We start from the raw sequence: 23,381 nt of genomic DNA on the forward strand, positions 1-23,381 counted from the left end.
CAGAACATACAATACGTTGATTTAATTTGCAGCAACTCATCATGATTTTTGAAACAGTCTTTGCTCTGTCTAGAACAAATCTGGGAGAGAGAAGGCTGCTCTTTGGCATGCAATGAAAAATATGTTTTATTATTCATGTGCAAAATTATGCTGCTTCAACCATTTGCTAGAAAACATTTGCCAAAAGTCAGTGTGCCCCAAGAAACATTGCAAAGACCCTTCAAACATTAACAAAGGGGATGCAACATCAAATGACCAGCTTTCATAATCAACATTTAAAAAATGCGTGACAAGTTAACAATCAAATGCATGGTACAGCACAGCAAAACAAGAACCAAAAACAATTGGGCCATCTCGTTTGTAATGCATGATTTGCTTGATGTCAATCAGTTTGAGACAGTCAGAGACCCCAAAGTCAGGGTCTGGAGTCGTCTTGGCAGACAACGCTTCAGCTTCATTCATTAGGAGTCTTTGGTGTGAGAGATTTTCTTCCACAACAAGGTCTTAAGGTTGTTCAGAATCAGAGAGTGCTCCATCTCCATTTGTTCCGCGGAGCCCTTGAGGGCGATGCAGGCGTACAGCTGCTTCTCCAGCTCCTCGCGGACGTCCGAGGGCGCCCCCCGCAGGAGGTAGTCCTTCAGGGCCCCGCACGCCTTGGCCAGGTTTGGCCGGCTCGCCTCCGGCGTGCAGCGGTGCTTGGTGAGGTCGCAGGACGTGCGGCAGTCGGCTCCGTGCAGGCAGTCCTCGTCGGCCTCGCAGGGCCTCTCCCTCATGGCTTCCTGGAAGACGGCTTCGGGGATGATGTTCCGAGCGTCCGTCACCTTCAGGTCGTGCCGCTCGTTGTAGCCGAAGCCGGCGGCGCTCACGTCGCACATGAGGAAGCTGCCGAAGGTGCCGTGAAACACGTCCTCCACCAGCTCCAACAGGCCAATGGAGATCTTGGCCTTACGCGGCCAAGACGGGGTGAACCACTGGTCCATGCTGCGGCGCATCCCGGATGGGATCCACATCTCCACCAGCCAGGGCAGGTTGATGCCGTACATGGGAGCGTACGGCACCTTCTCCATCACATAGAGGTCCCCGCAGAAACCCAGAAGCTTGGGCGTGTGCTCTCGGTCCTGCAGGACCACGGCCAGCAGGAACTCATTGAGCTGAAGCAGGGCCCACGCGGAACGGGCCTCGGGCAGAGAGACCTGGCCGTCCTTGTTGGCGTCGGCCACAGACATCACCAGGCCCACGAGGTCGGACAGGTTGGCCTGTTCGCCCACCTTGGCCTGGCGGGGGAAAGAGAGACGGGTTATTGTTTCGATGTTTTGTGGTTTTCGTCCACACGGCACCACCACCACAGAGGAATGTAATTCACGAGGCTGTGATTGGAGCTTCCCTGACCTTCAGGTGGATGAGGACCATCTCTTTAAACTTCTCCACAGAGGTCCCCTTCGTGGGCTTGTCGAAGGGCGCAGTCTCCTTCCTCGGTTCTATTTCGGTCCCGAGGTCGTAGTGAGGGACCTCCTCCACCTGGCACTTGACAACCCCATCCAGATCACCCCAGATGCTGGAGTACACCTGGGACCCATAGCACACAACCATGAGCAAACACACACCAACACTGTTGGGCAACAACAACCAAAATAGACAAGGACAGTTGACGAAAGGCCTGACCTGGTTATTAGGCTTTACAGACAAACACTTCCCAAGGTATAGAGTGTCTTTTTCACACAGGCTGCTGCAGGCGGAACCATCGATTATTCCTCTCCTGTACTTGTCACACTGGGAGACACACAGATTACACTTTCAGCAACAAACACGGCTCAAAATAATTGAGACTGCCATTTATAAGCGTGTCAGAAGATAATGTTTCAGTATTGATTATGGTAGTTGAATTTGTTGTTGAGTGATTCCCATTTTGTAGGAGTTGTTCTGCAATTTCAAACACCATTCAACACAACTGTTATGTCAAAAGGTAAGGGAATTGCAGTTCGTGTTTGTGTGCTGCGTCAGTGAATATGAGAAAACTGGAAACTCACAATAGAATTTTTGCACTCGTGTCCTCTGCACAGCTCAGTGTAGGCGGAGTATTCCACATACACCACCCAGCTACCCACAAACACGGCTAGCCAGGAAAAGAACAGGTACTTCATGTGAATGTAGGAGAACCGGGCCTGGGAGAGATAGAGAGGGGGAGGGAGGGAGGAAGGAGAGAGGAGGGGAAAGCTGTAATGCCTTTCTATACCCCAAAGATCAATACAAATACTTACTAGCTCCCATCATGATGCCATTGTTAACTCACGTTGTGACATAGCACTCAAATTCAGCCATTGAAAGGCACACTGAGTGAAACCTATTGATTTCTCCTCTAATGGTAATACGTGGTCTTTGCTATTACATTTATTGAGACTACTGTTTTAGCGACTAAATCTGTCTGCTATCAGCAGGCCATAACCTGGTCTGATACAATTTTTTGGGGGTGATTTCCTTTTCTCAGTGAATCTTGTTTGTCACGGGCTTGTTCAGAGAGTAAACACAGTATGACACAGACATCCGAGAAAAGAACTGATACTGTGCAGCTCGAGGCTAGACTTCCTCATCATCCGACTCTCATCACAGCTAAATGGAAAGGGCACTCAAGTCCATGTTATCCAGGGTAGCTTGAGTTTGGTTTGAGCGAGGCAGTGGCTTGATTGGGTGACTCAACCAGAGGAGGGGCCTCCGTCGCAGACCGGAGCCTTAACAGAGATGGAGTATAGAAGCAGATCTTTCTCAGATAGGAGAAAGCCCTTACTTTAAGTGCACTTTTGAAGCTAGATCTGGCTAATTTCACCCCCGGTAAAGGTCTTGACTAAAATGATTGTGATGGGTGAGAGAACGATATATCATGTCTAGTGTGTTTCAACTGGAAACTGTGAAAATGTGTTGTTATTCATATTTATTCTTTCTGCACGGCCAATTGACATTTTCATATAGGAAACAACATTCCCTCTAGGGGAGTCCTTTAAAGAAATACAAGTTACCTCTGGAAAGAGTGTTATATAGCTGTGCCAAAAAATCAAAGGCTTTTAAAATTCCCTAGGAGCTCTAGCAAACAGAGCCATTTGGAATCTAAATGCCACTCCATGAAATTTGGCAGAATGGTACAAAGCCCCATGTGGCCAGACATTTCCTAATCAGAAATCTAAAACCAAGCTTACTGTTTCAATGTACTGGTGGAAGAGGTGCGAGGTCTTATGAAAGAAGATTTATAATTGCTGCTGACATGTAATAAACTATGTATGTTTGTGGGGGCAGGAAAGTGATTAATGATGTAACCTCATTAACAACAGACCAGGAAGAATACTCAAGGGCATCTCTCTCTCTCTTGTCCTACAGTGCAGCATCTTCTTTGTAGTACTCGACCATCTGTAGGAACAGACTGTGTGACTTGTTTTTCCCAACCAAAAAGCACTTGACCACTCTTAACAGAGAGAACACTTAATCACTGGACTGCAGCATGTGTGTGTGTGATCCTTTGTGTGGTTTGCAATCTATCTTGTCCCATTAATTAGCTTCAATGTCCAGCTAGAGGCTGTGCAGGGAGTCTTTCTGTACAGATAACGTTGACTTCACAGAGATGGATGATCAATGAGGAAACAGGATTTAAATTGGACTCCAATTGATGCTGCCTTCTGTGAGGCTAGTAGGGTACTCCATCAGTGCAATTACTATTGTCCTGCTGTGATTAAGTGGCAAACGGCTGCTTGGGTACGTAATTACATGATCACGTCCACTTTTTGATCACATCAGTGGTCTGCATCACTCTGTGTTGATTCACCCACATTGGAGTCTTTAACTATACGCACAAACTGAAAATACGTAGCCAACCTGTGATATTAACGTAAGAATACAGAATGAACGTTTGAATCTGTGATGGCAAAACTCTAACTGAGAATGCCGGGTGGAGGGATAACACATTCTTTTTATCCATCTATTAGTAATGCTGTTGTCCAGGGCTTGACAGTGATGGACTTCCACTGAGCCCTACACCCAAACCCCCTCAGTTTCAATTTGCTTCAGGGGCATAAACCCTCTCCACCCCCCTCCTCTCTGTGGCTCACACCCTCCTCCTAGGATTGCTCATCCCACTCGGCACAGGAGTGTCGATTTACATCTGTCAATATTTACGGTGGCTGTCTGTGTCCGTTTACCTCAAGTTTCGGTTTTGGAATTTCATGGCGAGCACTTTGAAATGACACTGCTCGTTTTTTTGGTCAACGTGATGGTCCTGACTGTGCTGTGACAACATGTTGTATGTTACGTCACGTCGAGTTGAATGAACCTAAGAGAGGCACTCTTCCAGGTGCTGTCAGCCTTCTGGGGTTGTTTATTAACCAAATAAACTGCTCCTTCAAAATATGAAAGAAAGGCCTATGGTCAGTAGGCTTTGCTTCTGGCCTTGTGGCACGAAGCGTAGGTGCTTTCAAGAATATAATGTAGTCCAACCCCTTGTCAAGGTGGGTGTAAAAAATTCAGTAGCCCCTCACCAGCACTCAACAGCACCGGCAACTGCTGTGAATGGTAATGACAGCAGTAGGGTTGGGGAAAACAGCACCATACAGAGAATAGTGCACAGCCGGATAGCAACGGTATACTGTACTTTGCTGCTTTACAGATTAACTCCAAGCTTGGAGCACAATTGTGTAAGCAGAAAGAACATTGTTTTTAAGCAGTGGGGACCGCATATATGTGTTCTATGCTCATATTGATTTCTGAGTAGGTGTGATGTGAACTGCATTCACTCCAGAGGTAACACAACAGGGAAAAAAACATAGTGTGACAAGTCTTTGAAAATCTATAATTCAAGCTTCTCATTTAAAACTGCGGTGATGCATGTCTATCCCCAAGATTGATCCTGGGGTAGGAGGAAAAACAAACAAGGTTAATGAGGTGATATTGATCATGACTGTTGTGACGGCTATTAATTAGAGACCAGCTTGCATATGCTGACGTATCAAAACAGGAAGATCTGTCTCCAGCCATAAATACCGTCTCTAATGATCCAAAGCAAATGAAAGGATACGATCAACATTTACAGAAAAAGGACAACATTTATCTCTGGGATCCTAAGCTTCCGAGCTCTTCCACAGTGCTTGCAGCACACACCAACATCCTGTCATTCTCATGGTTGTGGTTGTATTCAGAATGTTGGCAGACATGGTAGACTGTGGAAGACTTGCCAACACCCACAGACAGTGGGGTCTTGGAATTCTCTACTGTCATAACAAGCGCTGGCAGTTTACAGCGGCCAAAAAGCATCCGGAGGCCTTACGGTAGGAGAGTTTAGAAAATACACACACATGGTCGGCTCAGATAGAGAAACAGCAGCCATGTCATTAAAGGGCAGAGAAGATAGAGGCGGATCAAGTGGAGATGACATTGCTGCTCTGACACTTGTTATTGCAGCCAGCTCGCCCCTCATCCATTATGCATGATCATAAAGCTAACTCTCAGAGGGGGGTTCCTCTCTAATGGGTTTCCTTGCATGCTGTGCAAAGCCAGAGAGAGGGAGAACAGGAACAGTGGTTGCAGGTGATATACAAGACAGAGATTGAGAGAGAGAGGCAGAGAGAGAGAGAGAGAGAGTGGCAGAGAGAGAGGCAGAGAGAGAGAGTGGCAGAGAGAGAGAGAGAGAGAGAGAGAGAGAGAGAGTAAATCCTGCATGTCACTCACTATTACACACAGACAAACAGTGCTCTGTCAGCTCCTGATAGTATATTCCAGACAGAGAAATAAGCTGAGAACAGATGCAAGGAAATTAACATCGTTGGATGTGTTTCACCCTCAGTCGTGAGCTCCTTCAGTGGCAGCAAATCCTATCCTCCTATCAGGAGACAGGCTCTCTGGAGGAAGGATATGTCACACTGGCTGTGCAGGAGCTGGGAGATCTGACTCATCTCAGTCCAGACAGTCAGCATGCTATCAGGAGAACCCCCCCCCCCCCCGACCCCCTCCCAAACACAGTACAATTCTGACTCACCACTGCAACATTCTTACATTCAAAACACGACTTTGGGAATAGCTGTTCTGTTACAAAAACAATGTAGTTAAATATACCAAAACAGCAAAGCAAGTATAAAAGCTCCAAAGTCCAAATCAAATCAAAATGTATTTATATGGCGAATTTCGTACCAGAAAGCAATACAATGTGCTTTACTGCATCCACACTGATAACTGCTACAAGCACAAAACACAAGCTAACAACAGCAGTGGCAGAGTTGTCACAACAACCTGGACAAGTGTGTCTGTTCATGACGTTTCCATAATACTGTGGAACAGCAGCCTCGGCGCTTCTCTCAGAAGAACGACTTTACCTCACAATGCTTTATCAGATGAAACACAAGCACCCCTGAAAAACATTCAATTCCCACGTAGAGAATGTAAGTAGAAACTGTCACCAACTGAGCATGGTGGATCTTCAAGGAAAGGAATTTCCTCAAGTTTCCACCAAGTCCTCTAAGTGTTTTTTGCGATCCTTGGAAACATTTGGTGTTTTCAAACCAATTCTGATCAAATCATGCACTGAGGGGAAATGAGACGAGTTTTAAACCGGGAGAGAGAGAGCACAGCGAGACTCCCTCGAAGAAAAAGAAACTGTGCAATAACAAGATGTGACAGTTGTTCCCCCAAAACCTTCTCTCATCTCTGTCGGTTTAACTGTGCTCGGATAACTGACTGAAATATAAACCAAGTGCTATAACTCTAAAGCCCCAAAACGGTTTCGAATTGCAAACTCAAAATTGTGTAGGATTTGACACGTTTCAGTCAACCCACATATGCTGTGTGGCATTACAATATCAGTATTATTCACTCCAAGAGGTTATTGGTATAACTCATGATGTCTATTATGGTCGGCCTGGGCTATATCCCTGTTTTATAGATTATGTCACCTTCTTCTGTGTCTGAGCCCATTCTCTAGACCACACCGCCACTAGGATTGCTCAGGATTTCAAAAAAGAGCAACTGCATGAAACGCACAGAGAAGGATAAAAATCTAGATCTCTTACATCAGATTGAATCATCTCAATTTAGCTTTAGATACTTCTTTTGGGTGCCACTGGTCAAACCATGCCCTTGATAGAATTTTCAGATGTCCCAGAAAACTGGTTCACAGGCATATCCTCAAAGGATAATTATTCAGTCAAACAGATTATCCACAGGCGTGTGTCCCCTGCACGGCTTCCCTGTGTTTGTTAAAACTGGATCACTGCTGTTGCTACCGCAACGACGAGAGAGCTAGGTTGGACCAATGGCAGAATTCTGTTCATGATGGCTTCACACATCAAGTGTATCGTATGCTTCATACATATTATTAAAGCCTAGAGTCGAGCAAAAAAAATCATTTATCATAGCTCTTCGAATGGTGATCCTATTAATCTGATTGGGAAACCACAATCCCTGTGGTTTTATTTCTAAAATAATCCATAGGCGATAGCCAGTTTTGCTTGCTCTGCTAAAAAGTTGAGAATACATCTGTATCAATGTAGAGCTGGAACGTGATGCATTCAAGACAACAGTGAATTATGTCATATTTAGTTAGACAGGAAAATAACACATGGGTATTGTCAAAAGGCTTACCTGGATGTAAATGGGCTTCCTAAGCCAGACCCATGGTAACAGACCTCTTGCCATTGCAAATACGACACATCTCACATCGCTAACCTGACGGAGGAAAACCCAATAAAACGTTGTTCACCATCAAATAGACTTGTCTCCGTGGTTTAATAATGACATTCATTCCTGATAAAAAATTATAAAACATGCCCTTTTACCACATTTTCTTCTCCGTCAAGTCGCCTACTAGGGTTGCCTTAGATGCCGCAAAACAGTACAGTAGCCCAACGTAAGCTACTGCAGATCCTCGCGACCGCTGCGCGCAGGCTGTGGAGATGATTGCACTGTGAGAGCCCTCTATGGGCGCGCCGATATGTATTAGGCTGTAGCCTATTCAATAATTGCAGACACCAAATGTTTCAGTGGGATATTGAATAGTGATATTCATTTATTATTATTATTTTAAAACGTGTGTTTTGGAAATGAATAGCTATAGGGCTGCCAACTTTTCATAAAACCTTGGAGTGAGATTTGGTGGGGCCATCCCAAATTAGTTGCTGCGTACAAAGCAGCCCCCCCGAGACGACATTTCATGTGTGGTATTTAGACAGTGGTTGGCGCTGATGTGTTTGCTAAAAGTTCGGTGAAGGGGTTGTTCCGCTACTTGGACTGTGACTTCGATTGTCGCTTACCTGTCCGCCAGGTTGTAAAGCAAACATACGTCACCATTCCTCAGTCAGCTGGTCTGTGGGCTTCGACACTATTCGAGATCGAACAGTTCGGAGGACTTGCTGAGACTTTGTGGCACAATGTGTGTAGACTTATATGCTACGTTTAGAACAGCTTGGTTTGAAACAAAAAAGAATATGCCTAAAGCTTTAGCCTAATAGTCTTACAATAACGAAAACGTTTACGATCTTTGGATAATATTGTGCGGATATCAGTGGTGACCACATGAGACAGCAGGGAACTGGCCAATTAATCCAGTTAATTTCAGGTGAGTGCAAATAAGTGTCATCATTTTGGTTGGTCAATGATTGGCCCCAATGCTTTGAGCACTTTTCAGGACGATAGAGTTAGCACTAGCATTGGAGCGCGATGTTCAGTCGGCGGCTATAGCTATGCGGCCACAGTTGGTTGAGTTTGTAGTTTTGTTTGCATGAAAAATTCAATACAATGGTGGAGGTTGATAAGGTTTCAGAATGTGAGATGCTGTTTGTTATTCAGTCTCGGTCAGGTCAAAGCTCAGGTAAGATCGCCTAACCCCCACTCTTCCTCATAGCCTAGTTACTTTCCAAATGAATGATTGATGACTGACAATGCGCTTATGTTCTGCAATTAAACCAGCAGTAAAAAGTTAGTCAAACTATCTAAACATCTCGTATGCCAGCTTGTTGTATTCTTCCCTTAAGGAATAGCCTAATCCAGGTCAAAAGATGCATTCCGGTGGAAACTATTTTAACAACCGTAAAATCCTTCTGAAACAATAGCGATAGTGGCCTTTGATATGGTAGCTGTTCCCCAGAATGTTGATAAGAGAATAAATGTGCCTACCCTGAACAGAGATGGAGGAGTTTGATCCTTGCCATTCAAACATGTACGAGTCTAATGGCCATCCGACCTGGGAAAACCACCAGCATCATCAGAGCCTGGAGACGGCAGAAGCCCTCAGGAGGAAGATCAAATTCTACTTCATGAACCCCTGTGAGAAGTACATGGCACGCGGACGGAAACCATGGAAACTAATACTTCAGATCATCAAAATCGCCATCATTACCATCCAGGTACTGACTATCATAGAGACTTGAGTGTTGTGGGTCAACTCCAGATTAGACATGTTATACCTGGATGTTCATTTATAGAAACGTTCAGTGTTTTTCTGTTTCTAGGGGCCTTCTATAGGCATAGTCCACTCAGGTTTGAAAGAAGTACGGTATCATTCGAATGATTTCTTTCTTTCTAGTTGGTGTCTTTTGGACTGAGTAACCAGATGGTGGTCACTTTCAAAGAAGAAAATCTGATGGCATTCAAGCATCTCTTTCTGAAAGACTACGTTGATCAAAGAGGAGTTACCTATGCCCTTTATCACCAGGCAGAAGTGTACGACCACATATACTACGTTGTCAATCAAGTAAGGACAGTTGGTCGTACTTGCAGCCTGTTCCAATGTGATCACAGACTGTTTCGAGTCTGAAAGAATTAGGACTTATGATAAAAAAAATCACCTAGCTAACTAACTTTGCAACTTAACTTCAGCACTGTTTAGCTAGTACTAAAGGTATAATATTGACGTTTTTTTCATGACTTGATATTATAGTTTTCCAAAGCGTTATTTATACATCCATTAACAAAGCCTTTATATAGTGTGTGTAATCAAATGTTTCATCACTGTTTGTGTATCTTACATGTCTAGTTTGGAAGTCTACTGAACATCACAGTTGGAAACCATGCCTACGAGCGCAATGGGACGGCCTACTCTCCTCTCTATCTATGTCAGGAGTTCTATAGGAACGGCAGCATATACCCAGCAAAGGAGACATTTGAAATAGATGCCCAAGTGGAATCTGGTACGTTGACATTGAAACGACAAAAAAAAATTCTGTATTCTGAAAATGGTTTGCTTTTTTTTTAAAAGCCTCTAACCTTTTTTTCCCCCCTCTCTTTCAGAGTGCCTGGAGATTTTTCCGATGAGCCCAGTGGAACGAATTTCAGCAATCGAGGAGCTTCCTGACTTCATACTCCATTTCAAAAGGTTACTACTCAAACGAGTCATCAACAGGATTTTATCTAAGTAGTGGTTTGTTTTGGCCCTCCAGTGCTTGCTTCAGCCGTCATGCTTGTTTTTGCGATGGTTCCTTGATACCGTTCACCCGGTGTGTAAATTGTGCATCTCCTATCCGTTACAGGTTGTTGTCTGTTCGCATCCAGTTCGTTCTAAAGGCCATAAATCTTCAGACAGTCAGACATCGAGAACTTCCTGATTGCTATGACTTCAAAGTCATGGTATGTGACCTATGAATTGCGGTGGAACTGGTATTGAAGCAGGTGGTGGTGTTTTAAATGTCAATATTAAGTATTCAATGCCTTTTGAAAATTCAAAACATTGTCACTGATTTTGCTTCCATACAGGAGGTTTCAGTTGGTGGTAAAGATTTTGAAAGTTGAGAAACAAAGACTGAAAAGACAGTGAGTGTTTTGAAATGCACATTACTCTTACCATAACCCTTTCGAATATTGCCTTTGGTTTAAAGATTACCTTCGACAACCAGGCCCACAGTGGCAGAATAAAGGTCAACCTGGACACGGACGTTGAGATCAATGAATGCAGAGACTGGAGTGTGACAGGGGCATGTAAGTGTCAGTTTGCAGTACCAGTTACAATAAAAGGGTCGCAGTGTTTTACGTCTCAAACTCTCAAAATCAAATTATTATTGGAAAGATTATTCAATGTTGTTCATTCATATAAAGATGTGGCCTTTTTTTTGTGGGGGGGGGGGGGGATAGGGTTAATGTAGGACTGCTTGACTACATCTTTTCCTTTCAGCTCCCAGGAACATATATTACCAACTGCTGTTTGACTGTGTCATCATCCTGACCTGCATCACTTCCCTGATCCTCTGCACTCGATCTGTGCTGAAAGGAATACACCTTCAGTTTGTATGCAAAACGTTATCAGCATGATTCGAATAATGGCTGGATTCTCACCATCTTATTATGAAATATTTGAATCTTTGTTTGGGGCGGGGGAAAAACACATGTCTTCTGATTTCTGTAGGAGTACATCAACTTCCGCAGATCCTGCAGTGGTAAAGAGGTGCTGTGGTCCGATAGGCTGGAGTTTCTGAACGGCTGGTATATCCTTATCATATTCAGTGATGCCCTCACAATCATTGGCTCAATTCTTAAAATAGAGATCCAAGCAAAGGTGAGTGTGTGTGTGTGTGTGGACAGATGGTATCATAACTGAAAGTATTCTTTACGTTTGTGGTTACTATATTCAAGTCAACTCATGTTTATTTATTTTAGAATCTGACGAGCTATGACGTGTGCAGTATCTTCCTGGGTACTGGCACCATGTTTGTCTGGATTGGAGTCATCCGCTACATGGGTTACTTTAAGAAGTACAATGTGAGTGAGGCACTCTGCTGCATTCAGTTCATTTAGAAAACACCACAGGCTACATCTTTTGCTTGTTACATGCTAGTTTCACCTCCCCGCCTCCCAGATTCTTATCCTGACACTGAGAGCCGCGTTCCCAAACGTCATCCGGTTCATCTGCTGTGCTGGAATCATCTACCTGAGCTATTGTTTCTGTGGCTGGATTGTGCTCGGTCCTTACCATGAGAAGGTAGGAGGGGGGGGGGCGTTTCCTCACTGTTTCAAAACCACTTAGAAAATGATTGATATCAGAGTATGTATCACCTCAACGGTATATTTGCCCTTTGAATGTATTCTCTTAACGGACACTTTTCTATCTAAAGAAACAACTTTTTTTTCCTTTTGGCGTTTTTCTGTTCTTTTAGTTCCGGACCCTGAACACTGTGTCGGAGTGCCTGTTCTCGCTCATCAACGGGGACGACATGTTCCCCACCTTCAAAGACATGCAGCAGAAGAGCAACCTGGTGTGGCTGTTCAGCAGGGTCTACCTCTACACCTTCGTCTCCCTCTTCATCTACATGATCCTCAGCCTCTTCATCACCCTCATCACCAACACCTACGACACCATCAAGGTAAGGACACAGATGGAGGAGTCAATTGGCTGAGTGGTTAGGGAATCAGGCTATTACTCGGAAGGTTGCTGGTTCGATTCCAGGCCGTGCTAAATGACATTGTGGGCAAGACACTTCACCCTACTTGCCTTGGGGGGGGGGATGTCCCTCTGCTTTTACTGTAAGTTGCTCTGGATAAGAGTCTGCTAAATGACTAAATGTTAGGACACAGCCGCTTCCTTTTGCTTTTACCAACGAACGTCTTAGGGCTCGACCCTCCAATGGTGCGGTGGGACAGAGCCCCCCCTCTCCCTTAGCCGAGCCCTGGGCCTCCATCGGAGGGGCCAGGGGGGTGTCGCTGCTGCTGTCCTGGAGGCTGGGAATTCTTGTGATCTTGTGATTCTTTGATCTCTTCCCTCGCAGGCGGTTAATGAAGAACACTTTTGAGGAGGCTTTGGCCACGTCGGACAATCATCCTTCCAAGTCTTTATTTTGTATTCAAATTTTTTCTTTCAACTCCCAGCAACAGCAAAAAGAGGGCAATCTGGTGTCTGAGCTCCATAAGTTCATCTCAGAGTGTAAGGACCTACCCGACTCTGGGGTGTACCGCATGGACGAGAGCTCCCGTCCCTGCTTCACCTGCTGCCTGCCCAGGTAAGGCTCCAGACAGATGTTACCACGTTTGTGGATGTTCAGGGTCTTGGACTGTAATGGACACTTATGTTGGGTTTTTCCCAGATGTGTTACTGATCAAGAAAGGCTGACCATGGAATCCTAGATGGACTTTGAAGAGGAGAAGGAGGATGTTTATATGATCACTGTAGCACTTTACCACCCCACACTCCTTGGCATGTTTGCAATCACGTCTAGGAAAATGTTCAAATATGTATTAAATGCAATCACTTAAGTATTGAAATGCACTAATGTACTGCTATTTCAAATGGGATTAAGATTTTGTAAATATTCTAATTAAACTCAATAAAGGATACATTTGTTAATAGGTATTCTTTGGTTTTGGTTTACATTTGTAGCAAGCAGTTAAAGTTGTATCACACAATGAAATTATTATTATTGTTAAAAAAGTGACTTTCTGGTGGAATGTGGTTTTACTTCACCAAGGTCAGCAGAAACAAAGTACAAAAACAAACTCACGTTTCCTGTTTTTTTTTTCAAAAAGAGTTACTACACAATAAAAAAATTAAAACTAACAAATTGCTTACTGTAAATGTCCTCACTCAGTACTATACAAGGTGAGGGGGAAAAGTCAATGTGACTGTTAAAACTAACTTGATTTGAGAACAAAAATACAGAAATAAAAACGTGTGGTCCGTTCTGGTCAACATTTGATAAGACCATGATGAGACAATCCATGACTCCTAGTAGGGGTGACTGTCCTCGTTCTAAGAGGGACTGGGTTAACGAGAGAATCTCCTCTTTGAGCAGCTTGTCCTGAAGCAGACATCTCAGTCTGGGTTCTCCTGGGAGCTGGGGGGAATTTGAACCCGCTGCTCATCTATCCTCTTAGCCTGGGAGCGCAGGATGAGGCTGAAGAAGTCCTCGTCTGGGACAGTGGGCCCCCTAGTGGATGGAGGGGGAGCTGCACACCTCTGGTCGTCAAGCCTGGAGCCCTGGAGGTCAACGCAAGATCGAGAGAGCAATGAAATCTTGACCAGCGAGTACTCCACTAAAGCATCTTGAATGATACTTTTTGTCTAGCCCTTTTCACAAGGGCTAGACAAACGGCTTCACATACAAACAGCTTCACATAAACCCACAGATCAGCACCAATAACCAACACAATCAGCTTCTCTCAGACAACTACAGGAAACTGATGGATCTACCTGGCACTTGACGAGCATGTCGAAAAAGACATCGTCAGCCTCGGGGTGGTCAGCACTGGCCACTAGCCGGCTGAGCATGGAGGAGCTGGGGGCTTGGTCGCTGCTGCTCAGACGCAGGCCCGGGAAGCTTCCCAGCCTGCCCCTCTGCTCGTCCGGCCGACGGCCCTGCGTGCTGGCCGGCAGGCCCAGGAACGGGCCGCTGTCCTGGGACGCCCCGCACTCTGAAGTAGCTACAAGAGGAACACGGTTCAGAGAGAAGAGGGGAGTTAGTGTAGGCGAAGACTGCGAAGACGGGGAGTACAGAAAAGGCGAGATTAATTCAATTGTCGTTTTCTAAAATGTTATAATAATCTGGAGAGAAAAAAATCCTCTGCTCCAACACAATGGTAAGACTTGCATTGAGTCTACCCTGAGAGAGTCATCATTCATGCCTACCTCAAAGTTTAAAGGAATTAAGCACACATTTCACGAATAAATCCCTATAGCAAGAAGACGCGTTATGGGTAAGCATGCATGCAGCGGGAGGGACTAACTCACATTTCCTCACGGCTACAGGGGGGGAGGAGGGGGGGCTCTGGCCTTCTAACAGGTTGCACCTTTGGTCGTCCATCCTGCTGCCCTGGAATCGACTGAGGAGGTCAAAAAAGCCCTCGTCGCCCAGAGTGTCGGCTGTAAGGTGCTACAGCAGAGAAACAGTTCAGAGCGTGTCAGCGTTACAGACAGAAAGATGCAGAGTCCAAACATCCTCCCCTCCCCCTAAATGGTGCGGCGGGACAGCGCCCCCCCCCCCCCCTACCTTAGCCGAGCCCTGAGCCTCCATCGGAGGGGCCAGGGGGGTGTTGCTGCTGCTGTCCTGGAGGCTGGACTTCTTGTGGCTCTTTGATTTCTTCCCTCGCAGGCGCTTGATGAAGAACACTTTCGAAGAGGCCTTGGCCACTTCAGACTTGGAAGGCGTGGCGAAGACTTCTCCATCCCAGTCCTGAACATTAAAGGTGGATTGATTTCAAATTATAAAAGCGTCTGCTAAATGAATAAATTGATTGCAATTCTATCAATTGGCTCAGTAAAAAAAAAAAAACTCAAGAAACAGACAAACGTTCACCCCCAGACATCACCTTAATTAAGAGGATTACTATTCAAATAAGTGAACAGTTATCCTATTACCGTTTCAGTACACAAACAGAGGCGTTAAAGTGCTGGTGGGTGTCGGATACGTACAGCATGTTTGTCCGGGCCTGGTCGGAACATTTCCAGGCTGGGTCTTTTCTCGAGCTTCATACCTGCAACAGAGCCAGACAGTCTGCATGTACCCACACTATCAATGACAGAGGGATCCCCAAGGTGCAAAATGGCGCTGGAGGCCAGACTGGACTGGACTTCACTTGCCTGGAAGGTTCTGATGTGTTCCGTGGATTTCTGTAAGGACTAAGCTGTTGGTGTTGGTGTCGGGGACAGTGTCGGGGGGGCTCCTATGGTTGGCTTTCAAACCCAGCACCACCTGAAGGTCGGACATGTTCATTTGGGCCGTCAGCTCACCATTCTTGTCTCCGATCTGGGAGAAACACACCAGTTAGTCTATTACAGGAAGAGAACTCAGTTTGACTCTTGAACACACAACGTCCCATTCTGTTCCTAAAGCCGCCCAGTAGGGGGCGACGACTGTAATGTGATGACAGATCCTGATAACGTGCATAAAGAGGGAGAAACACAGTAAACAGGCACCTCTTTAGAGATCTCCAGATGTCTCTCTGCAAAGCACATGGCCTGGTCATGGTTCCCCAGGGCCGTGTGGGCATTTCCTAGACTCCAGCACGCTCTGCCCTCCCCGACCCTGCACACACACACACACACACACACACACACACACACACACACACACAGAGGAGCCCAGAGTGTTGGCGAGGGGTGTTTCCTCAGGGGCGTTTCACAGAGGCTCCAAGCTGCTGTGGAGGAGGACCTCAAGTACGTACCGGTCCCTGAGGTCCTGGGCTATGATCAGGTGCTTCAGGTGGTAGTCAATGGCTCTCTCGTAGTCTTGGAGAAGTGTGTAGGTGTTGCCCAGGCTGTAGCAGGCCTGGGCCTCCACAGCCCTGTCCTTCAACAGACGAGCCAGCTGCAGAGTCCTCCTAGTGTGGAGAGGGGAGAGGATTGCGTCACTATTAAATCTCTATTGATCTTCAGTTCTCTGAACATCTACTAGTGCTGGATCTCCTCAACGAGGTCATCCACGAGAGCAAGCAGAAGGGTACAGGAAGTAACCACAGCGGGCTGGTGCCGTGGTTACGGTCACTTACTTGTAATGGTCGGCCGCCCTCTCGAACTGGCCCAGGAAAATGTAGGCGTTGCCCAGGTTACAGTGGGCCCTCCTCTCTGCTGCCCTGTCCCCAAATTCCTTAGCGATAAGGAGACGCTGCAACAGCAAGACGAGTCATCGTCATCGTACGGTTCGACACATCTGAAGGGTTTAGGCAAAAGCCAAACACACACACGTGTTCGCAACCGAAAGCGTAACGAAAACATACACGGTTTGGCGAGACGTCCGGCGGCTGTGCACCTACCTGTTCGTGGGCCAGCACCGCATCCGGGAAGTTTCCCAGGATGTAGTGAGTGTTGCCAAGGTTACCGTAGGTCCGACCCTGTGCCGCGCGGTCTCCCAGATCCTTCACAATAGACAGGTTTGCACTGCGGCGAGTCGACACACACAAGGGGTGAAAAGAGTACAAATTCACTCATCGTTTCTAGTCATACACTAGGGTGGGTTTCAGTACCTATATCAGGGGTGGAAAACCCTGGTCCGAGGGCCTCTGTCCTGCATGTTTTAGATGTTTCCCTGCTCCAGGACACCCGTTTCAAATGAATGGGTCGTTATCAAGATCTGAGGAAGCCAGGGTAATGACCATCCCTTTAAATCGGGTGTACTGGAGCAGAGAAACAGCCAAAAAACAGGCAGGACAGCGTCCCTCGAGGACCAGGGTTGTCTACCCCTGACCCACATGATAAGCTCAATCTGAAAGGTGGCGACTAACTCGTAATATTCCGTTGCTTTCTTCAGGGCGAGCCTGGCCTCCTCGGGGAACTCTCCTGGCTCAGCTCCTGTACAACAGATGCTCTTCCCTTTGGCGTGGTACACGTTCCCAAAATTATACAGCGCTCGAGCCTGTCCAACCTACCACACACACCCCCACGTTAAAAAGACCAAAACAACCTCAATTGTAATTATACATTTAAAATACACTGACGCCCAACCCACAGCCACTGGCAAACTATCTCAACTATTCAGTGGTTGGAGAACATTTGATCTGTTACGGTCTAAGAAGACACTGTGGAAATATGTTGCAAAAACCCTCAAATTGCGTGATTCAGCTGCACGTTCAGGACGATGATTAAGATGTTGTTTTCAGGGCTTACCTTATCATACATTGCTCTTGTTATCTCTAAGTGTCTCTGGCAGCAGACCAGTGCCTCTCCGTAGCGTCCCAAAACCTTCAGAGTGTTTCCCAAGTTCCCACTGGCTTTCGCTTCTCCCAGTTCGTCTCCGATGGTTCTGTTGAACGGCACATCCACACAAACAAATCTGAGAAACGCAGATGGATAACTACCTCCCAGTCAAAGATAACAGTATTCCTAACCAAACTCTGCTAACGTTTCTACTCTTAGAACTACAGCATAGTGGGTTTTTTTTTTTTTTCCTTAGATTTCTTTGCAGACAGGCCTGCAGATTCAGGACCAGCTGTCTTTCGTTGAGTCCCTCCCACAAACGTATCCACAGGTGAACCTGTGGGAGCTGCAAAACCAGGCTGGTTCAGGCCCTTCGCCCACGTGTACCTGGTGAGCGTGAGGTCATGGTGGTGGTACTCGAGGGCTTTGCCGTATTCCTGCAGGTGAAAGTAGGCGTTGCCCAGCTGGCTGTAGATCGCACTGAGGATCTGCAGGTCCTCGGTGCCCACCTGAATGGCCGACTCGAAGAAGGAGACCCCAGCGCGGTAATCTCCCACCTTACACAGCCTCTCCCCCTCCAGGGCCAGCTCCAGGCAGGAGGACTCCATCCTGGAAGAGCACAAACGCAGCAGAGGGTCGGAGAGAATCCAGTTTGTTCCAGTCAAGCTGCTCTATACAGTGCTTACAGAGAGTACGGGGGGCGGGGGGGGGCACGATCCACCCCATATACGGTAGAATTCAAAGTGTCGGCATGTCACCCCTAACACACTCAGACGTTTTTATGTGGAAGTCGGTAGTTAGTCGGTTTCAGGTCTCCACACCCTGCTTGGGAAGTACAGCTAGTACTTTCCACTGAAAAAAGATTGCTTCCTCTTAACAGCAGGGAACCGTCATAACCCTTCCACATCCACAAGGTTGTCTCCAGAAGACCGTTGAGGAAGTGGAATCTGCAGTCAAAGGGTTATGACAGCTCATAGCATTCATCTACTGTACAGAGCCGGTTCATAAGTAGGTTACATCTTAATTCATGTGCTGCATCCTGTCTATACTGTCAAAGTAAGGTACGTTTGATAAAGAAGGAGCAATCGCATGGCGGTGACAAACTGTCACACAAAGAAACACGGTTTACCTCAAGGTACAAGTGCATTTTCCATCTGCCACAGTTAAACAATATTCCTTCTCATCCATTTGAAACCCCCCCCCCCCCCCCCCCCCTAAAAAAATTACCCAGACAAGACAATCCTGGAGATTCATCCCACCACATTCCTACATCCTGACAAAGGCTTCTCCAACACCTTTACTTCATCCTTAGGAGAGGCCAATTACTATGACCTCCACTAAGGCACGGCGACAGGAGCCTCCACCGCGACATGTCCCCCCCAACATACCTTCCGCCCCTCTTAAACTTGACACACTCCAGACATTTGGACAGGATGGTCATCTCGACCGGAGAAAAGCAGACACGGCTCCTTCGAAGAGACACTTCTCAGCTGCTGTCGTCTGGCACGCAGACGCATAATGACCGCAGGGACTCTGACCCGTTCACCTGGCCCAAAACGATCCCGCCAGCATCTCTCACAGCGTCCCGCTGTCATGGCGAGGCTAGCTTTCTATAACCGCTCCGTGTACCTTGGATCGCCACAAGTAACATCTTTTGTTTATGCTCACGCCTAGGGTTATGTCAGGTTGCGTGCGCGGAATAAGTTAGCGAGCGCTAAACCGGGCTAATCCAACGGCTGCATTTCTGCACTTCCAAGTCCGCCGTCGACCCTTGTCTCTGGGCCACCTGCTGGTGCGTGTCACTTGTAATTAGCGCTGATACTTGAGGTGATTAGCGCCTCTCCAAAGTGGCCAGGGGATCCTTAACATCCTTAAGGCTCTGTGTAACAACACTATTTTATTTATTCTATATATTATGGATTGACAGGTATCAAAATAAATAATTTTGTACAATCTTCGTGCTGATCAGTTTTCAAATCAGACAGATTCTACAGCATTCTACTGAGTTCATACAGCCTGTATAAACGACATCCTTTTACTTAAGAACAATCTTTGCTCAATCCGGGTCCTCGGGAAGCCCTGCCCTGCATGTCTTAGAGAAGGGATGGGCAACCCTGGTCCTCGAGGGCCGCTGCCCTGCATGTCTTATGCTGGGGACACACTATACGATTTTTTTCAATCTTATAAGATTTTCAAACTGTGGGAGACCACAAACATGAGGACAAAAAATATGGTCACTCTTAACACACCTCACACCAAGGGAACATCTGATTAAAATCTGCGGAACCATCAAGATAATCGGGACATTTGTTACCTAGGATTATCGGAAGGGCCGAAATCGGCCCTATTATCCTGTGGTGTGTCCCCAGCATTAGAGGTTTCTCCCCTTCCAACACACCTGATTCAGATGAATGGGTCGTTAACAAGCTCAGCAGGTGCCTGATAACAACCCCATTCATTTGAACCAGGTGTATTGGAGCAGGGAAACATCTAAAACATGTGGTACAGGGGGAAACGCTGCTCTAGGGGACGTCAACAGTGCCATCTCTATTTGCACAGTGTTTGAATTCTTTGTTCTGCACAATGACAATCTCCTACAGTTGAAATCTTTCAAAATAAATGATTTCAAAATAAATAAATCCGAGTGATATTCAAACGTTTGAAACACTATAGAAATGGAGCGGGATGAGGATAGTGGGTCACCACGACAACACTTCTCTTTCCCATCGTGTTCTGAGCCTCCAGCCAGCTCAATTAGAAGAAATCTCCTTGTGTGAATTACCTCGGATGCTTGGCCTAGGGTGCCCTGGACATAGTATGCTCCAGGGAAACAGCTTCTGGAGAGACAGACTGCATCAAATTGATGACCTCATCTGACCATAGTCAAACTCCCTGATCTGGTCAGTTTGGATCAAGGAAGTCATTGTTCTGTACACAGCTCTGTAACCATACAGACTTTCAGTGTCTTCTATCTACAATTCAGAGGACAGACTGTTTGAACAGGGAGTACGTTTTTATGTATCCAGTACAACGGAGCCACATGTTCATCGGATGCTTAAGTTGCAAAACAACAATTGACTGACTGCTGCTTGTCACTCTGCTTGTCAAGACTAGACCTGTCCCCAGACAGGCTAGTACGTCAGAGTGTCAGACTGCTTCAGGGAGAGGAAGGTGACTGCGTGTCGGGGAAAAGGCACACCCACAGAAAGTATAGCGATGACTAGTGGACTCTCATCATCAATGTTTCAATACAGCCATTAAATATTAACATGGTGGAGGCCAAGTTTACAGCCCCAGGCCCCATAACTTCACAATACAGGCTACTGAGCTACTATTGAAGGTGTAATTTTATCAGAACAGAAATACATCTCACAAAAGTAAAACACAAGCACCAAAAAACACCCCATAAATTGCCAGTTTACGATATAGGCTACATTTGTGGAAGATGTCTCCTCAGTCAGTAAACAACTGAATGAACATGTACAGTAAAGGCAGGATGTGATGACGACAAAGGCAACATATGATAGTAGCGGCAAACGGTGTGCCGTATGAACTGAAGTATTCTGCTTGGCATGAGCAGATTTCTGTCAATTGGGAACTGAAATTCTGGAGGGTATAAAAAAATACGACCTACCGGTGGCGAACATGTAGGGCTTGTTCTTTATCCTGCACACTATGCAGGGATATACTGTTATCCATTTGAGTGCATAGTAAATACCAACTTCCACTTAAAATCCAGATTTAAAATAGTCAGGAAAAAGTGGTTCTCTCCTACCATATAATTACTTTAAACCGAACACAACCAAGCCACTCGATTCTAAAACAAACCCGAGTCCAACTCGGAGCTATTTACAAAACATTGAGGTATAAACACTTCAGAGACACAGCGGAAGCCCCTGCTCTCTCACACTATTCCTTTGTTGACCACCCCCAACGCACACTCACACTGTCTCTTTATACATCTCTCCGTGAAATTGGAGACATGGAAAGGTAACCCATTCCCAAGCACCATGGCAACTACGGCCACGGGCTGACCAGCAGGAGCTCCTAGACCCAAAGGACTCAACGGAGTTAATTGAACTCTTAACAGAGGCCTTTTTTTTATCATTCAAAACAACGTACATGGAACAAAATGTTTGAGACTCCCGCATTCTCCAATAATATGGCTGACTCGTTGGAAGCTTGGATTATGGTTAATATCCGGTCAAGGATTCAAAATAACCCAGTAAAGTTGAGGATGAATGCATCCATTCACAAAGCAAGGAAACTGCAACCTGGTCAACCAATGTGACTGATAACGCCTCAGACGCTAGCGTAATCAAATTAATGACTCAAATGAACATGTAGGCCTGTGATTTGTTCATAGGATTAGATGGCAACTTGGTTGAGAAATTCGAACACATCCTGACATGCTCCCACACGCTCGCACCCCAAGGAAACAACATCATGAACGACAGACACAAGACAATATCATGCATTTCATAGACCTACTGGCAACGTGTCGATAAAAAACGTAAATATGTTTGGAAACTTAATTGTGGTAGCCGTTTAGTAGGCCTACCATAGCAATTATTTCGTTATGTGAACATTACGTAAATAGTTTGGAATAGCCTAGGGGCGAAAATGGGTGGATTGTCGACTCATTGTCGAATAGACTAAAAGCTTAAGAAGTAAACGCTTATGAGTTGAAAGAATGACGACAAATCTTACCTTGCGCTGATAAAAAAAAACGATATAGTCCTTTTACTTTGATGCTGTACTCGAGAGGCAACTCGTGTGGTATCTACATATTTTTTTATTGTCACTTGTGTCGCCAATGTAACTTTTTTTGCAAACCACATGGGGAAACAGCGCCCTAAATTGACCAATGGCGCTTAGGCCACGTTGGAGGAAAACACGCCCATTTACTACAGGGAACATTGGCAATAAGAATTTGATCTGATGAATTGCGGTTGGTAGACAAAAAACTATTATTTACCATTTGTCATTTATATTCAGTGATTCCAAAGCAGTAGCTTAATCGTTCTTTATATTTGAGTAAATAGCTGTGTTAGTGTCTTACATCAACACAACCATAAGCATCATTTAGGGACGATGTGGTAGATTGAACCATGTTCAATGTCATAATCAATAACATACAGGTCAATAATACATCTAAACAAAAATAATCTGATGTCGTACCAATGTGTAAAGGCATGTGACTAATGACGGACACCTGTAGGGACAGACATAGGCTGTAGGTGGCGCTCCAGGATAAACGAACCAGAATAGACACGCCGCCCCCGAGCCCAGGAATTTTGGGCTCCATGAAAGAAATGATGAAAAACAAATGTTTTCTTTTATTCGTTTTTCTATTTTTGGGGGGCCCTGTCAGTCAGGGGCCCTTGGAATTGTCCTAACCTTTCCCCCCTATACGGCACCTCTGCACACACACACACACACACACACACACACACACAATGTCCTATTTTTATAACTTGTAAAGCCAGACTGAAGCCCTAAAGGGACTGGGAGATTACTGACATCCCAACATACACATTGTCTCTGTGTGTTAATATCCCTTCATAGATGGTCCTATAAAGAATAATTTAGCAGACAATTCTATCCAAAGAATACACAAATAGTGCATACAGAAAGCAAAGAAGAAAATCGATGATCATAAGTGCGTAGTTCCCCCCCCCCCTCCCCCCCAGGCCTGTCATGGCAACGCTACTGGGTTGTAACAACAAAATCCACAATATTAATACCCAGTGCAGAAAAAAACTTCTAAACTCAGGTGCAACATCAAACTATAATTTAAAGAGTCCTT

At 45.7% G+C, this 23,381-nt stretch overlaps 3 protein-coding genes across 5 annotated transcripts; 1 reads left to right on the plus strand and 2 right to left on the minus strand.

The window, feature by feature from the left end:
• Positions 1-120: 120 nt before the first annotated feature.
• Positions 121-7,877, minus strand: LOC124487458 (divergent protein kinase domain 1A-like). Its single transcript, XM_047049811.1, has 6 exons — positions 7,803-7,877; positions 7,609-7,692; positions 2,028-2,162; positions 1,663-1,770; positions 1,390-1,566; positions 121-1,274 (listed from the first exon to the last, which is right to left on the minus strand). The coding sequence occupies exons 2-6, from the start codon at positions 7,660-7,662 to the stop codon at positions 462-464; spliced, it is 1,287 nt and encodes a 428-aa protein (XP_046905767.1). The 5' UTR covers positions 7,663-7,692; positions 7,803-7,877; the 3' UTR covers positions 121-461.
• Positions 7,878-8,307: 430 nt separating this feature from the next.
• On the plus strand, positions 8,308-13,295 carry LOC124487499 (mucolipin-3-like). 2 transcript variants are annotated; one of them, XM_047049880.1, is made up of 14 exons: positions 8,308-8,581; positions 9,148-9,368; positions 9,548-9,715; positions 9,998-10,151; positions 10,252-10,336; positions 10,491-10,587; positions 10,836-10,935; positions 11,129-11,241; positions 11,360-11,509; positions 11,611-11,712; positions 11,810-11,932; positions 12,108-12,314; positions 12,817-12,947; positions 13,032-13,295. In XM_047049880.1, exons 1-14 carry the CDS (start codon positions 8,539-8,541, stop codon positions 13,069-13,071), a joined length of 1,734 nt encoding a protein of 577 aa, XP_046905836.1. In that variant the 5' UTR covers positions 8,308-8,538; the 3' UTR covers positions 13,072-13,295. The 2 variants fall into 2 exon arrangements, with proteins under 2 accessions (XP_046905836.1, XP_046905835.1); XM_047049879.1 differs by lacking the exon at positions 8,308-8,581 and adding an exon at positions 8,709-8,833.
• Positions 13,296-13,482: 187 nt separating this feature from the next.
• LOC124487498 (G-protein-signaling modulator 2-like) lies at positions 13,483-22,418 on the minus strand. Of its 2 annotated transcripts, none has more exons than XM_047049877.1 (14): positions 22,283-22,418; positions 17,960-18,181; positions 17,543-17,678; positions 17,161-17,300; positions 16,693-16,816; positions 16,429-16,544; positions 16,105-16,260; positions 15,857-15,965; positions 15,521-15,686; positions 15,353-15,414; positions 14,931-15,113; positions 14,672-14,813; positions 14,135-14,364; positions 13,483-13,921 (listed from the first exon to the last, which is right to left on the minus strand). In XM_047049877.1, the coding sequence occupies exons 1-14, from the start codon at positions 22,411-22,413 to the stop codon at positions 13,757-13,759; spliced, it is 2,082 nt and encodes a 693-aa protein (XP_046905833.1). In that variant the 5' UTR covers positions 22,414-22,418; the 3' UTR covers positions 13,483-13,756. The 2 variants fall into 2 exon arrangements, with proteins under 2 accessions (XP_046905833.1, XP_046905834.1); XM_047049878.1 differs by lacking the exon at positions 22,283-22,418 and adding an exon at positions 21,207-21,503.
• Between the last annotated feature and the right edge of the window lie 963 nt (positions 22,419-23,381).

Source organism: Hypomesus transpacificus, chromosome 26 (assembly GCF_021917145.1).
Source record: "Hypomesus transpacificus isolate Combined female chromosome 26, fHypTra1, whole genome shotgun sequence".
Lineage (NCBI taxonomy): Eukaryota > Metazoa > Chordata > Actinopteri > Osmeriformes > Osmeridae > Hypomesus > Hypomesus transpacificus.